General features: G+C 35.8%; 1 protein-coding gene across 1 annotated transcript in view; it reads right to left on the bottom strand.

The window, feature by feature from the left end:
- The window catches only part of UCHL3 (ubiquitin C-terminal hydrolase L3), a 98521-nt gene that overhangs the window by 63351 nt on the left and 19074 nt on the right, over positions 1–16096 (bottom strand). The window contains exon 3 of the mRNA XM_036753346.1: positions 3788–3916. Coding sequence (XP_036609241.1) covers positions 3788–3916 — 129 coding nt within the window. The remainder of the gene's footprint in view (positions 1–3787; positions 3917–16096) is intronic.

Raw genomic sequence — 16096 nt, 5'->3', positions numbered from 1 at the left:
GAGCATAATATAATACAGCCAAGAAATTATGAAGGAGAAACAGAATAAAGAAGGTTATCAAAATCAAAGAAATGCAAGTGAAAATTAAGGTGGACTGTTCCTACAGCAAGCACAAAGGTTAGACAAAAGCCTCTGTGTGCTCTGTTGGCATCCTTGAGATATTAGGTGGAGGATCTGTGGTCAATTTATGGCAGATTATGGACAAGAGTTGTGCAGATGGGCAGGCATAAAGAGATTGTGATCTCTAACTCTAGAGGGAATGACCTCACCAATAAGATTACAGATACATCTGAGCATATTTTATATCTTATTAGGTCCAATGTTCTGGATTCAGTGTAAAAGCTTTCCCTCTCTGCCTGATGACCTCTGCTCACCTGATAAGTATATCATCTAAGTCTTTATCCAAGAAACTGATAAAAAAAAAAAATGAGGCAGTACAGTGCCATTCCACTAGAAATATCCTTCCAATTAATTCAGCAAATCATTGCCATTCAACCTGTTCTAAATCAACAAACTGTATTACTGTCTAGCCCACATCTTTCTAACTTTTGTACAAAAAGAACATGAAAAGAAATGAAAATTATTAAGAATATTAAATACACTAAATCATCACTAACTAGAGAAGTAAAAATGCCAGCTTCATCTCATGACCATCATATTAGCAAAAGTGACAAAACATTAAAATGGTAAGTGTTGAAGGACCTAGGGGAAGACAGACACACTAATGTACTATCAATACAAGAGTTCTGGAAAATGATTTGGAACTATCCTAGAAATCACTGAACTATATCTACTTTTTAAAACTACTGACGCTCCTCAAGAGGATTAAAAAGAGAAGGAAAGAGTCTATTAAAAAAAAATTTGTAGCCCAACTTTTGTAGTAACAAAGAACTGGAAACCTAGTGGGTAAGCATCAACTGAGGAATATCTGAACAAAGTGTGATATGTGAATATACTGGAATAGTATTGTGACAACAAATATGAAGAAACCTGGGAAGACTTTATGAACTAATGCAAAGTGAAATAAGCAGAATAAAAAGAAAATTTATTCAATGACCACACAACATGAAGGAAAACAACACTGTAAGACATCACAATTGATGAAAGACTAATTATGGATTCAAAGGACGAATAGTGAAACTCTCAACTCTTGGGATAAGAGATGGGACACTCTAGCTACAGAATGAGACATGTACATTGTCACACACAATGTGTACTTCATTGTTACGAGGAAGCTTTCCATTGCTCAAAAAGGGCAAATCATTGAAAAATGATAGTACTTATTAACAAAAAAGCATAAAACATTTGTAAATAGAGCAAGAAAATTTAACCAACACTTCACTAAAATCTCAGTAAACTACTTAGAATTTCTCAGAGGTATCAGTTTAGTAACACTACATAAAAAAAAAGAAATAAGGTTTATAGTATGACCTGATTTCTTATGATTCCCTGCTGCCTTTTTTACATGGCCACTAGCCATCTCTTTAACATAGTCTAGAACAATGCCAAGAATAAGAGTAAAATTAAATGGTCTATAGTTTACAGATTCCACTTTCTTTTCTTTCCTTTCCTCTTCTAAAAATCAGGAAAATATTTGCCTCTCTCCAGTAATGCAGTGCTTGTCTCATTCTCCATTCTCTTTCAAAAACCAGTAACAGTGGCTAAACTCTCAGTGGTATTCACCAATTCTTTCAGTACCACAGAGTATGTATAGTTCATCTAGACCACCTTGTGTGAAGAACTTTATTTTCTCTTGCTCATTACATGTACTTGTGCATTTATATCCAGACATTTGGGTTTTACTCTAAGTATCTTTCTTAGACAGTATCTCATGTGAACATCTGGATTTCTCCATTACTATTCTTCTTTTTCTATGGTTGCTACTCTCTGTGAAGGAATGGAAAATTTAGGGGGTACAGATCATTTTCTCCCCTTACAATTATTTTTCACTAAAACCAGTGACCTATCAAATTCTCAGAAACAACAAAAAGAAATAGCAATTTTAATTTAGTTCTTTAAATAAAGAACTATATTTTCCTTTAGATGCAATTTACTTTCTTAATGCTAAGAACCTTCTCAAAGAAATCAGATCAGATTGCACTCAAGAAATAAACTATATGTGTGTGTGATGATCTCTCAAATCCAGACTTCATACTTTCTTGATCTCCTCTACCTACACTTCTGCCCACAAAAACAGCCACACCTTGAAATCTCTCAGAACTACTCTACCTTCAAGGTCTGAAACTCTTAACATTTTCCTGTCTGACCACAACCACCCATCCCCTCTTCTCCCACTGTCTTGCTTTTTACCTTCACTGTGAACACCAATTCTTTGACCTCCCCCCTCTACTTTCATATAGATCCAATTTTTACTTCACTTCCATTCCCTATCCATATGATCCTCACAGTTAAGACATTTCAGGTCGTTCTTTCTACAATTTTTATTCACTATATACTTCTCCTTTACATAGCCACAACCCCTGATGAAGCCTACTGTCTATTTACTCTGATCCTAAAAAATTCAACAGGACTTCACTGGAAAAATTCAGAAAATTAAACCAAATGCCGCTATTACAAATGAATGCTATATATCTAAACTTCTCAGTAATCCTTTCTTCTTTAGTAGACTTTATTAAGCCCTACAGCAATCATTCCAAACTTATTCTCAAATCAACAGTTATACTGGCTCTCCTCTTTTGAAATCCAGACCATCTGCTTCTACCTTACTCTCTACAGATGACTTTACCTCCTACTTTACCGAAAAGATTAAGGTGAGTTCTTTCAAATTTCACTTTCTCCACCTCAAAATTTCTCTGTATTCCTCTGCAGGGAAAAGCTTCCTGCCTCCTTTCCAAGACTAACCCCACCATATACATTAATTTCAGCTTCTCCAGGACTTTGGTCAATTCTTATCTGCATAATTCTTCAATCTCTTGCAATGTGGCTACCACCATCGCTCCAATGAAACCACTTTCAAAAGTCACCAATGATCTCTCAATCAAAATCAAAGGCCTTTTCTTGGTCCTTGGCCTCCTTGACCCTACAACTTTCTCTTGATTCTCCTATTTTGGACTGTTTCCTGGTATCAGCACATATCTGATTAAATACAGTATGGAAAAACTTCTTCGAAAATTTGAACACAGATTTGAAATTTTTACAATTATAATTTTACATATGATGAAAATGACCCAGAAGTTAATAAACTCTTCAGGCCCTAGGCAACTCTTAAGACTTTAATGTTGGAGAGAAGATGTCAACCTGAATAGGTAGTTTCCTCATCTAGGCATTTCCCATGCCAGGGAAATCACAGGTCTAGCTAGTCCCTATTCTGATCCTAATGCTGAACTATAAATGTGAATATCAGGAACTAAAAATCCTATTTGATCAATTAAACTAGTTTTTCAGATGTCCAAATAATAATAATAATAGTAGCTGACATTTACATAGTATTTTAAAATTTACAAAGCATTTTATATATACTCACTCACTTACCGCTCTAATTCTATGAGTTATTACAGGTTATTATCCATACTTTGCAGATTAGAAAACTGGTGCTCACTGAGGATAAGTAATTTGACCATGGTTACAAAGCTAGTAAGTATCAGAGGAAGGATCTGAATCCAGGTCTTCCTGATTTCAGATTCCCATTCTATCCACTATAACATGCTGCCCCTCAGAAGGATAAGCTAACTGCTAATTTTAGGAAAACAAATGATATGTACTTCAATAAAACAAATTGTAGTTTTAACTTTATTTGACCAATACCTTTGTCTTAGCAAATATTTACCTTTTCTGTGATTGGAAAGAGAAGCAGTACAGCACAAACTGGTCGTGGCACCATGCTAAGGAGTTCAGGTTCCATACCATACACATCAACAAATTGCCAGTTGGGATGCAGACCTAATTGTTTGAGAAACTGGTAGAAAAGAAAAATAAACTATGTTATTAAGAGGAAAATTTTTAAATAAGCACTTAAAATTTTAAGACCATGAGGTAGGCACTGCATGTGACAGAAACAAAACTGTTCAGCTTCACACATTATCCTACTGTGCCAATAAACAGTAATATGTGGGTGTTTTAAGTGAGCTAGATGGACACAAATCAAAATCAATTTTTAACAGTATCAACAACAAATATTGTGCTCTGCATCACCTTTTTCTGGATCCATGCTTTAAATTACATTTGAAACCTGACAAGCTTCTCTCCCTAGAACTAACAATTTGTAAGTTGGCCTGAAGTCATTGTGATAGTAATCTGTTAAGTTTTTTCCTCCTCAAAATAAATAAGATAAAAACAAACTAAGTCTTCATAATTATTTACATGAGAAAAGATAAGGCAGTGTGTTGTAGTGGAAAGAGCACTGGACTGGGAAGAGCAAGAAGACAAGGTTCTTGTCTCAGCTCTGATGTGAACCACCTGGCTCACCTGGGCCAAATCAGTGAACTTCTCTGCATCTTAGTTTTCTTGTCGGTCAAATGAGGACTGAATATACTGGGTTTACATACCAAGATGAAAAGTTCTCATAAATACCAAAAAAAAATATAGCAACACTTTTTGTGGTAGCAAACAACTATAAACCATGTGGGTTTCCATCAACCAGGTATAATGGATGAACAAACTGTAATAATATGAATACAATGGATGTTTACTGTACCTTAAGAAACAATGAATACGAGGAATTTAAAGAAACAACTGATGCATAAACAGAACCAGGGAATAATATATAAAATAACTATCATAATGTAAATAGAAAGAATAAAACAAAACTGAACATTACATAATTATCATGACCAATTTTCATCCCTGGAGATGATTAGTACACCTTCCTCCTTTTCTTGATAAGAGAGGTGGTATGCATTGTTGCATATTCTGTTAAATCTGGTCAATGTGATAGGTTTTACTTAACCCTTTTTTTGTCTTTGTTTCAAGGAAGAACTAATGGGTGCCTATAGGGTGCAAGAGAGAGAGAATATACCCAGAAATACCTGTGATGTAAGGACAAAAGGCATAAGTAAAACTTTAAATAAAAAAAAAGAGGTAAGCAAAATTGATTTCTAAGGTCCTCTTCCAAATCTATATAAAACAAGATGATTTTCCAACACTTCAGAATTCACTGACATTTAAGTCTAAACTCAGCATGTCTAAAACCAAACATTATCTTCCCACACACATCAGCTACTCCTGACTTCCTCATTTCTGTCAACCACTCTGAAAACCTTGGAATCATCCTAGAGTTCTCCTTCTCTCAGTCACCAGCTCTTATACTAACTTTCTCTCCAATGTTTCTAACATTCTAGTTTCTCTCAATTCCCACTGCTTCCTCTCACCCCCACCCCCGCGGCACTGCATACATAATAGGTACTCAATGATTGGGGCTTTTTTTAGGTATAACAATCAACAAGTATTAATTAAGTACCTATCAGATCCAGGTAACAAAAGCAATCTAAGAGCTACGGACATAGGAATTGAAGAACAAAGGCCACCACAGTCTCCAGGAGGAGCTAGGTTTAAGGATTTGACATAAATAGATAAGTGGGGGGAGAACATTCCAAGTGGGAGCCAATTAAATGCACATTCAAAGCACCAAGAAAAAATATGTAAGTCACCTTCTGGAAATAAACAAAAACATCTTACATTTATATAATGATTTAAAGTCACAAAATGTTTTCTTCACAATTAGCACTAGAAAATACCTGATTTCACAAATAAAGACCAAAGGGACAAAATGATTTGCTGTGAAAGCAGAAGGACAAAAGAGGATAAAAGTTCAGGACAGCCTATAATTCTAGAATTATGTAGAGACTAACATAAAGTCCAAAGTCAAGAAGTACACTGGAAGAGCAAAAAAAAAAAAAGAACTTAATCATAAAGAGTTATTATGGTGACAGGGAGGCTTATGACACAAACTCAGAAGAGAACAACTCAAAAACATCTACGTGAAATGCCTCAAATTAAAGAGTTTGGGCACAAGTCCAATAAGAATTCTTAGAAGACTTAAAGCAAGAGTTTTTAAAAAGAACTAAAAAATGACATTAAAAAACAACTGAAAGTGATAGAGGAAAAATTAGGGATAGAAGCAAGAGTAAAGAAAGATAAGAAAAGAGCATCATCAACTTGGAATAAGAGGTATAAAACCTTACTGAAGAAAATAACTCCTTAAAAATTAGAATTGGCCAAGTGGAAGCTAATGACTTCAAGAAATATTAAGAAATAAAAAGTCAAAAGACTTAAAAAAAAACATAAAGTACCTCATAGGAAAAACAACAGATGTAAAAATCCGATCAAGGAGCGATAATTTAAAAATCACTAGACTATCTGAAAACCATAAAAACCAGTTATCTTAGAACCAGAAGAAAAAGTAGAAATTGATAAGAATCTACCAACCACCTTCTGAAAGAAACCTCAAAATGAAAACTCTTAGGAACATTATAGCCAAAAGCCAGAGCTCCCAGGTCAAGGAAAAAACACTGCAAGCAGAAAAAAGAGAAAGAATTATTCATGTTTCTAGGAGCCAGTCAGGATGATCTAAGATTTAGCAGCCACAACTATACAGAAATGGAGAGGTTGGAATATGGTATTCTAGAAGGCAAATGATCTAGGTTTACAACCAAGAATAACTTGCCCAGCAAAACCAGGAATAATCCCACATGGGAAGAACTGGACCTTTAATGAAATAGATTAGACTTCCAAATATTCCTGATGAAAATACCAGAGTTGAGTAGAAAATCTGACATACAAACACAGAAGTCAAGAACATAAAAAGGTAAACATGAGAGAGTTAACCAAAAGTGACCAAACAAGATTAAACTGTTTACATTCCTATATGGGGAGATGATACATGTAGCCTCAGAACTTTATCATCAAGCCAGGGTCAGAAAGTCCTTGAGAGAAAGTTTTAATTAGAGAAAAGGCCTTAAAGTGATTCCAATTATGTTCTGATAATCTCAAAAGAATGGAAAAGGTAGGGAAGAGAAAACAACCTGGAGAGGGGGTAAGAGAGAGAAAGAATGAGGAAAATTATCTTACATAAATAATGTATGTAAGTAGTAGTCTATACAACAATGTGGGAAAGGGAGGGGGGGAGGCAGGAAGGAATGGTCTCTATTTGAACCTTACTCTCATTTAAACTGTTAGAAGAAAACACAAATTCACAAAGTTGAGTACAAAAATGCATCTTACCCAACAGGGAAACAGGAAGGAGGGTAAGTTAAAGAAGGAAGTAGTCAGAAGTAAAACACTGTTAAAGAGGGACCAGGGGGAAAAAGGGAGGGGGAGGGGAAGAAAGAGGGTAAATTACAGAAGGGATTAGTCAGAAATATAACAAACTAGGGGGCAGGGAAAAAAGGGAAGGAAAAACCTTAGAAAATAAAATGGAGGGAAATATACGATTAGCAGTGCATGTGTGTAAGATAAATTCACCTGTAAGATGGTGTAATGTTAATGGAATAGGAAGATCTTCCCCATCCATTAACAGGCCTATGTGCCCAGCTGCGACATATCTTGAGTCACACACAGCCCACTGGGGGAGGGACCTGCTTAAAGAGAAACCTTGCTTATAGGAAGGCTTTCACACCTTTTGGTACTAAGCTAATTAGGCCCTGAGTTATAAGGTTTGTGATGCCTTCTGGCTCTGAGTCTATTAGCCAAAAGCATATATAAACTCTGAAGTGAGGTTTTGCTTTGGGAGTTCATTTATGAGAAGGATCTTTTGATTTCCTGGTCAAGACTCTAAGTAGCCATATGTTCACAGCTCCCCTACTACACAGATGTAAAGGCTCTCTCGATCCAGTGATATATGTAAAGTATATAGCAATATTGCTTTTATCAGGCAGAGCCCTGTCTGTTGGTCTTTGCGCTAATTTCCCTGCTTGTATTTTCTCTGACATTTAGGGTGCTGACTTTTCTCCTGAACTAGTGACTGTAATTAAAGAAGATTGCTGACCACTTTAAAAGCTATTTTTCCTTTAAAAGCAGATCAATGAACCTGTGCTAGCAGGCCATCCTGGGTATGCTAGCGTACTTGCTGTTACAGATGGAAGTGGTTAGTAAAATGGATTAGAAACCAAAATACGGTAATATAGCATTTGCAAGAAACACACTTAAAATAGAAAGATATACATGGTGTTAAAATAAATGGTTAGAGAAGAATCTATTATGCTTCAGCTCAAGTGAAAAAAAGGCAGGGATAGCAACTAGAGAAAATAATAGCAAAAACAGACATAAGAAAGACATAAGAATTAAAAGACATAAGAAAGGAAAACTCCATTTTGCTGAAAGGTACCATATATGATGAATATCAATACTAAACAAATGGGCACCAAATGGCACAGTATCTAAACTATTAAGGGAAAAGTTTATGAGTTACAAGAAGAAATAGACATTAAAATTGTAATACTGAAGAACCTCAATTTACCACTTTCAGGCCTAGATAAATCTAACTAAATAATAGAAAAGTTAGCTATAATAGGCCTCTGGAGAATACTAAATGGGAATAGAAGGGAGCATACCTATTTCCCTGTTGTGCAAGGGAATTTCAAAAATACTAACTGTATTAGGACAAAAAAATCTTAGAAACAAATGTTAAAAAAGCAAAAATATAAAATAAGTCTTTTACTTAGGGACTTTGAAGCAAAGAATAAAAATTATTTGGAAACTAAATAACTTAATCCTAAAGAATGGGTGGGTCAATGAACAAATTATAGAAATAATCCATAACTGCATTAAAATGAGAACAATGACACAGTACCAAAATTTGTGGGATGCAGCCAGAGCAACACTTGGGGAAAATGTGTCTCTCTAAGTGCTTTCATCAATTAAAAAGAAAAAAGACAGATGAACAAATTGGGTATATTACTACAAAAAAAACTAGAATTAAAAAAAAAATTTTAAACTCACAAACACCAAAACAGAAATCCTGAAAAATCAAAGGACAGATTAACAAAATTGAAAGTAAAAATACACAAAAACAACAAAAAAATACTGAATTAATAAAATTAGAAAATGGCTATTTTTTTGGTTGTAGTCATTTTGAGGGGAGTGTTAAATATGAAAAAATAGATTAAACTAATTTAATTTTTTAAAAGAAAGAAAAACCAAATTACCATTATCAAAAATGAAAACAGTGAATTCACAACCAATGAAGAAATAAAAGCAATTATTAAGAGCTATCTTGTCTACATACCAAAGACATTCATAAGGACAGAACTATTTACCTTTTATATAACATAAAATATATGTCTAAGATTCTTATTAATAATTGTCGAGCTCATAAGAGAAGGGGGGTTAAACCTGACTATGATATGAATTTAAAAAGTAAAATCATTTAGAAACAGCTAAAAAGAGTAACTATTTTATATAAAAGAGGTGCAAGAGGAGGAAAGGATACAGAGGATTTAGATGGGGCAGGAAGGCTGGTAGTTCTGGTAACCAACTTTCACCAGGAATGAGTTTAAGAGGGAACAATACATATATATTTAGAAGAGTATAAAAGTCTTCTAAATTTAGAAGAAATAAAATGGTAGGGGTATAGTGAGTGGGGAGAGGACTAAGGAGGGATTTTCAGAGGGGAGAATAAGGCAATAGGTAAAAAGGGAGGTATAGAGGGGTGTTTAGATTTATGGGAATGGCAGGATAGGGGAGGGACCCTTGGAGGGGGGTAGGCAAGTAATAGGAGGGAAAGGTAGTCAGTCAAGTCAAGTAGAGGAATCAGGAGGGACAGGAAATAAGAGATATGCGCAAATATAAAAACAAAGATTAGGAGTAGAGTATGTTTGGGAAAGTATATGTCTATATATGTATGTATATATCTATAGCTACAGCAAAATATATCTAAACTTTATTGGAGCCTTTGGGGGCGGGGTGAGGGAGGGGGGAAAAAGAACAAAGTAAAAAAGTACACAACAGAACACAAAAGAAAACTCACAAGGAAGCAAAAAAAAAGATAGACAATTCTCAAAACAATATATATTATTTATTATATAGGCTTTCTCGAAATGAAAATCTATTGTTATATATTTTGAATCCTCTCATGTTCTGCTATGCACAGGACATGCTTTTTTTTCTTTGTATTTAAGTTTCAACATTTAAGTTTATGGTATGTTTTGTTTCTTTTCTCTATTGTGTATTTGTGTTCTGGCCCTTAAGTCTAAAATAAAATTAAATTTAAAAAAAATTCACTTTTATTAAGTGACACTAAAATTATTCAAAATGAAAAAGAATGAAAGACAACTATTGTTATAAGACATGCCTTTCTCTTCATTTGCAGATGCTTTCATTTTGACTCGGATACAATGTGGAAATAAAAGAAAAGATTGGGTTCTTTTGAATCTCAAAAAAGAAAGAGCTATTTTGTCACCTATATACCAATGAAACCAACAACCTAAATGAAATGGATATTTACAAAAATGTAAACTGCAAGGATTAACTAAAAAGAAATGAGTACTTACATAACCCTATCTTAGAAAAAGAAATTGAACAGTACATAAATTAACTCCCCCCCAAAAAAAAATTCCTAGGCCCAGACAGATTTACAAGCAAATTCTACCAAATATTTTTTTAAAATTAATTTTAATATTATATAAATCATTTTAAAATAATTATAGAAGGGGTCCTACCAAATTCCTCTTATGACACAAATATAGCTGTGATATCTAAACCAGGGAAAGTCAAAATAGATAAAGAAAACCCAATATTCCTAATGAATATTAATATAAAAATTTTAAATAAGACATTAGCAAGAGAACTACACCAAAATATCACAAAGATCATGCATTACAAACAGGATAGATTTATAACAAGAACTCAGGCCTGGTTCAGTACTAGGAAAACTACAAACATAATTGAGACCATATTAATGACAAAATCAACTAAAATCATATAATTATTTCAGTAGATGCAGAGAAAGTTTTTGACAAGCTACAAAAACCAATTTCAAACACTAGAAAACACAGAAATAAGTGGAGGTGTCCTTTAAATAAGTAATATCTATCTAAAACCAATGCCATTATTATCTGAAATGAAGATAAGCCAGAAGCCTTTCCAGTAAGAACAGGGGTAAAACAATGATGTCCATTATCCCCATTACTATTCAATGTAGTACTAGGAATACTAATTATGGTAATAATAATAAGAAAAAAAGACCATAGAAATCAAAGGAACAAGCGTAGGCACAAAGGAAACAAAACTATCATTTTTGGTGGATAATATGATGGTTTAGTAAGAGAACCCCAAAGAACCAACCAAAAAAATTTAAGTGAAACAATTAACTTTAGCAAAGTTGTAGGATAAAAAATAAACCCACATAAACCACCAGCATTTCTGTATATTACTAACAAAATTCAGCAGGAAGAGACGAGACAGAAAGAGAAATGCCACCTAAAATAATTACAGACAGTACAAAATATTTGGGAATCTACCTTCCACGATACACACAGGAACTAAATGAACCCAATTACAAAACACTCTTTACACAAATAAAAGCAGATCTAAATAACTGGTGAAAGGTTAATTGTTCATGGGAAGACCAAGCCAATTTAATAAAAATGACAATACTAAGTTATTTTGCTTTTGTTGGTGCCCCTCCAAATCAAACTAACAAAAGATTACTTTGCAGAGCTAGAAAATATAATAACAAAATTCAGCTGAAGAAAAAAAATCAGTCAAGAATATCAAGGTCAAGAGTATTTCAATATAATGGGGAAAAAAGTAGGAAGGAAGAAAGCCTAGCAATACCAGCTCTCAAACTACACTACAATGTTGTAATCATTAAAATATTTTAGTACTGGATGAGAAAGAGAATTTGATCAGTGGAAAAGATTAAATACAGAATATAAAGAAACAAATGAGCACAGTAACCTAGTGTTTGATAAACCAAAGATCTCAGCTACTGGGGTACAAGAACTCATTATTCAACCAAAAAAATGCTGAAAAAACTGGAAAGTAATTTGGCGACATCTCACATTACTTGCCAAGATATGCTTCAAATGTGTATATGATTTTGACATAAAAGGTTACATCATAAACAAATTAGAGATGCATGCAAGAAACTACATGTCAGATCTATGGACAGGGAGTTCATGACCAAACGGGAGAGGTTCACATGAAATCTGCTCTCCTAAAATAGAGGGTACATGTTAAAAATTATTTCTGGCTTTCCTCTCCTCCATCACAAAAACTAAGAAGTAATGGCAACTTCCCCTGCAAAGTTCCCGTTATTTCCACCCCACCGACCAGTTTATCCTTATTGGTAAGAATCAGATCCAAAATAGAATTTTCTTTTATTGGTTTTCCACCTTTTGAAAGAAGAAATTGTCGGAGGCGGAGCCAAGATGGCAGCTGGAAAGCAGGGACTAGTGTGAGCTCCCCACCAAGCCCCTCCAAAAACCTATAAAAAATGGCTCTGAACCAATTCCAGAATTGCAGAACCCACAAAATAGCAGAGGGAACCAGGGCTCCAGCCCAGGACAGCCTGGATGGTCTCCGGGTGAGGTCTATCCCGCATGGAGCTGCGAGTGAAGCAGAGCCCAGCATGGGTGGCGCGGACCAACCAGACCAGCAGCCAGGCGGAGTGGGCCCTAGCGCCCTGAATCAGTGAGCTGCAGCAGTTACCAGACTTCTCAACCCACAAACACCAAAGACAACAGAGAAGGTTTGTGGGAAAAGCTGCTGGGGACAGAGTTTAAAAAGGAGTTTGCAGTTCGGCCACCACCCCGGGGGCAGAGGAGGTGGGGCAGCTACAGAACTACAGCTGCAGTTACTTCCGGCCCCAGGCCCACCTGGTGGGGGGAATTAAGTGGTGGATCAGAGCAGGAGTGCAGAGCCTGCTGAAGATCTAAGTCCAGTCCGGGTTGGGGGTTCTTGGGGAAGGAGGAGTGCTGGTGTGGCAGAGCTGGTGCATCCCTCCAGGCTTGGAACATAGTTCTCTTAACTCTACAAGCAGGCATACCCCACTGAAAAATTCAAGGGTCAAGTTAGTTGGCTGGGAATATGGCCAGGCAGTGAAAACGCACCCAGATTCAGTCTCAGACTCTGGAATCTTTCTTTGGTGACAAAGAAGACCAAAACATACAGCCAGAAGAAGTCAACAAAGTCAAAGAGCCTACAACAAAAGCCTCCAAGAAAAACATGAACTGGTCTCAGGCCATGGAAGAGCTCAAAAAGGAGTTGGAAAAGCAAGTTAGAGAAGCAGAGGAAAAATTGGGAAGAGAAATGAGAAGGATGCGAGAAAACCATGAAAAACAAGTCAATGACTTGCTAAAGGAGAGCTCAAAAAATACTGAAAAATATACTGAAGAAAACAACACCTTAAAAAATAGACTAACTCAAATGACAAAAGAGCTCCAAAAAGCCAATGAGGAGAAGAATGCCTTGAAAGGCAATTTCCCAAATGGAAAAGGAGGTCCAAAAGACCACTGAAGAAAATACTACCTTAAAAATGAGACTGGAGCAAGTGGAAGCTAGTGACTTGATGAGAAATCAAGATATCATAAAACAGAACCAAACGAATGAAAAAATGGAACACAATGTCAAATATCTCACTGGAAAAACCACTGACCTGGAAAATAGATCCAGGAGAGATAATTTAAAAATTACTGGACTACCTGAAAGCCATGATCAAAAAAAGATCCTAGATATCATCTTTCAAGAAATTATCAAGGAGAACTGCCCTGATATTCTACAGCCACAGGGCAAAATAGAAATCGAAAGAATCCACAGATTGCCTCCTCAAATAGATCCCAAAAAGAAATCTCCTAGGAATATTGTCTTCAAATTCCAGAGCTCCCAGATCAAGGAGAAAATACTGCAAGCAGCCAGAAAGAAACAATTTGAGTATTGTGGAAACCCAATCAGAATAACCCAAGATCTGGCAGCCTCTACATTAAGAGATCGAAGGGCTTGGAATACGATATTCCGGAGGTCAATGGAGCTAGGATTAAAACCTAGAATCACCTACCCAGCAAAACTGAGTATCATGCTCCAAGGCAAAATATGGACTTTCAATAAAATAGAGGACTTTCAAGCTTTCTCAGTGAAAAGACCAGAACTGAATAGAAAATCTGACTTTCAAACACAAGAATCAAGCATGAAAAGGTAATCAAGAAAAAGAAATTACAAGGGACTTACTAAAGTTGAACTGTTTTGCTTACATTCCTACATGGAAAGATGATGTGCATAATTAATGAGACCTCAGTATTAGGGTAGCTGAAGGGAATATGCATATGTATATGTATATATATGTATATGTGAGTGTGTATGTATGCATATATGTATGTGTATATATATATATAAATAGAGAGAGAGAGAGAGAGAGAGAGCGAGAGCACAGGGTGAGGTGAAGATGAAGGAAAGATATCTAAAAGAAATAAAATCAAATTAAGGGATGAGAGAGGAATATATTGAGAGAGGGAGATAGGGAGAGATAGAATGGGGTAAATTATCTCGCATAAAAGTGGAAAGAAAAAGCAGTTCTGTAGGAAGAAAAGAGAAGGCAGGGGAGGGGGAATGAGTGAATCTTGCTCTCATCAAATTTGACCTGAGGAGGGAATACTATACATATTCATTTGGGTATCTTACCCCACAGGAAAAAAGGAGGAAGAAGATAAAAAAAAGGGGGATGATAGAAGGGAGGGAAGATGGGGGTGGAGGTAATCAAAAACAAACACTTTCGAAAGGGGACAGGGTCAAGGGAGAAAATTCAATAAAGGGGGATAGGTTAGGAAGGAGCAAAATATAGTTAGTCTTTCACAACATGAGTATTGTGGAAGGGTTATACATAATAATATGCATGTGGCCTATGTTGAATTGCTTGACTTCTTGGGGAGGGTGGGTGGGAAGGGAAGAGGGGAGAGAATTTGGAACTCAAAGTTTTAAAAACAGATGTTCAAAAACAAAAAAAAAAAGTTTTTGCATGCAACTAGAAAATAAGATACACAGGCAATGGGGCATAGAAATTTAGCTTGCCCTACAAGAAAGGAAGGGAAAAGGGGATGGGAGTGGAGTGGGGTGACAGAAGGGAGGGCTGACTGGGGAACAGGGCAACCAGAATATACGCCATCTTGGAGTGGGCGGGGGAGGGTAGAAATGGGGAGAAAATTTGTAATTCAAACTCTTGTGAAAATCAATGCTGAAAACTAAATAAAAAAAAAAAGAAGAAGAAATTGTCATTTATGTAAGACAAGAAATTATAAGCTGTCCTGTTTTGGGCAGAGGGATCTAAGAGATGTCCAGATCACTGAGGCCTCTCTTCACTTCTATGTCATTCCTTTGTGGAGGGTTTCTAATCTGTTTTCTGAACTAACCCATTTGCTCTTTCTATCTGTGTGAAGTGTAGTATACTCTGACCACAAAATAGCTCATCTTTCTTCTGCAGTTGATCTTCACTGAAATGATTTCCCTTTTCTTTTATTAGTATATGACCATCTTGGTCCATTGATGTTTTTGCCAGCTCTGTTCTTAATTCATCTGTATCAGGTAATTATACTTTCTGCTATACTTACTATTCTTCCTAATATTGTACCTACTCTTCTCTGTGGCAATGGAACTGTCAGATATATGCTGGCAGTTTTCTCCTCTTTGCCTTTTTAGTTTAAAGTCTTTTTGATTAGTTTCAAAATGGTTTTGATTACTCCCCCTCCCTCTTCCCCTCCCGCCCCCCAGCAGTTGAGATACACTCCATCCCTTGACAAGGGCTTATCATTCCTATATTTTAAGCTGTGCTCCAATAATCAAAATCCCCATTTCACCCATATAGCTTCTCAAAAATGTGTTTCTACTTAAACTATTTTCTGAACTTTTTTCCATTTTGACTGTATTTTGCACCATTCTATCACTATACAAGTTCTGTTCATCACTGCTCGTTTGTCATCTTTGTCCCTGCTTCTTTTAATGGAGCCAAAGACAACATCTGCCTTTCATAGGTGGTCATGTCACATCACTGACTCACACTGAGCTTACTGTCCACCAAAACTCCCAGATTTTTTTTAAGGGAACTATTATCCAGCCATATTGTACTTAGGAAGTTGTATATTTATTCCTGTTAAATCTCATCTGTGAGACGACCTGACATAACACCAGTAAAAGTATTTACTCTATGTGGAAC

This window comes from Trichosurus vulpecula, chromosome 4 (genome assembly GCF_011100635.1).
Source record: "Trichosurus vulpecula isolate mTriVul1 chromosome 4, mTriVul1.pri, whole genome shotgun sequence".
Lineage (NCBI taxonomy): Eukaryota > Metazoa > Chordata > Mammalia > Diprotodontia > Phalangeridae > Trichosurus > Trichosurus vulpecula.
The sequence above is the reverse complement of the archived record's forward strand: the minus strand, read 5'-3'. Positions and strand labels throughout refer to the sequence as shown.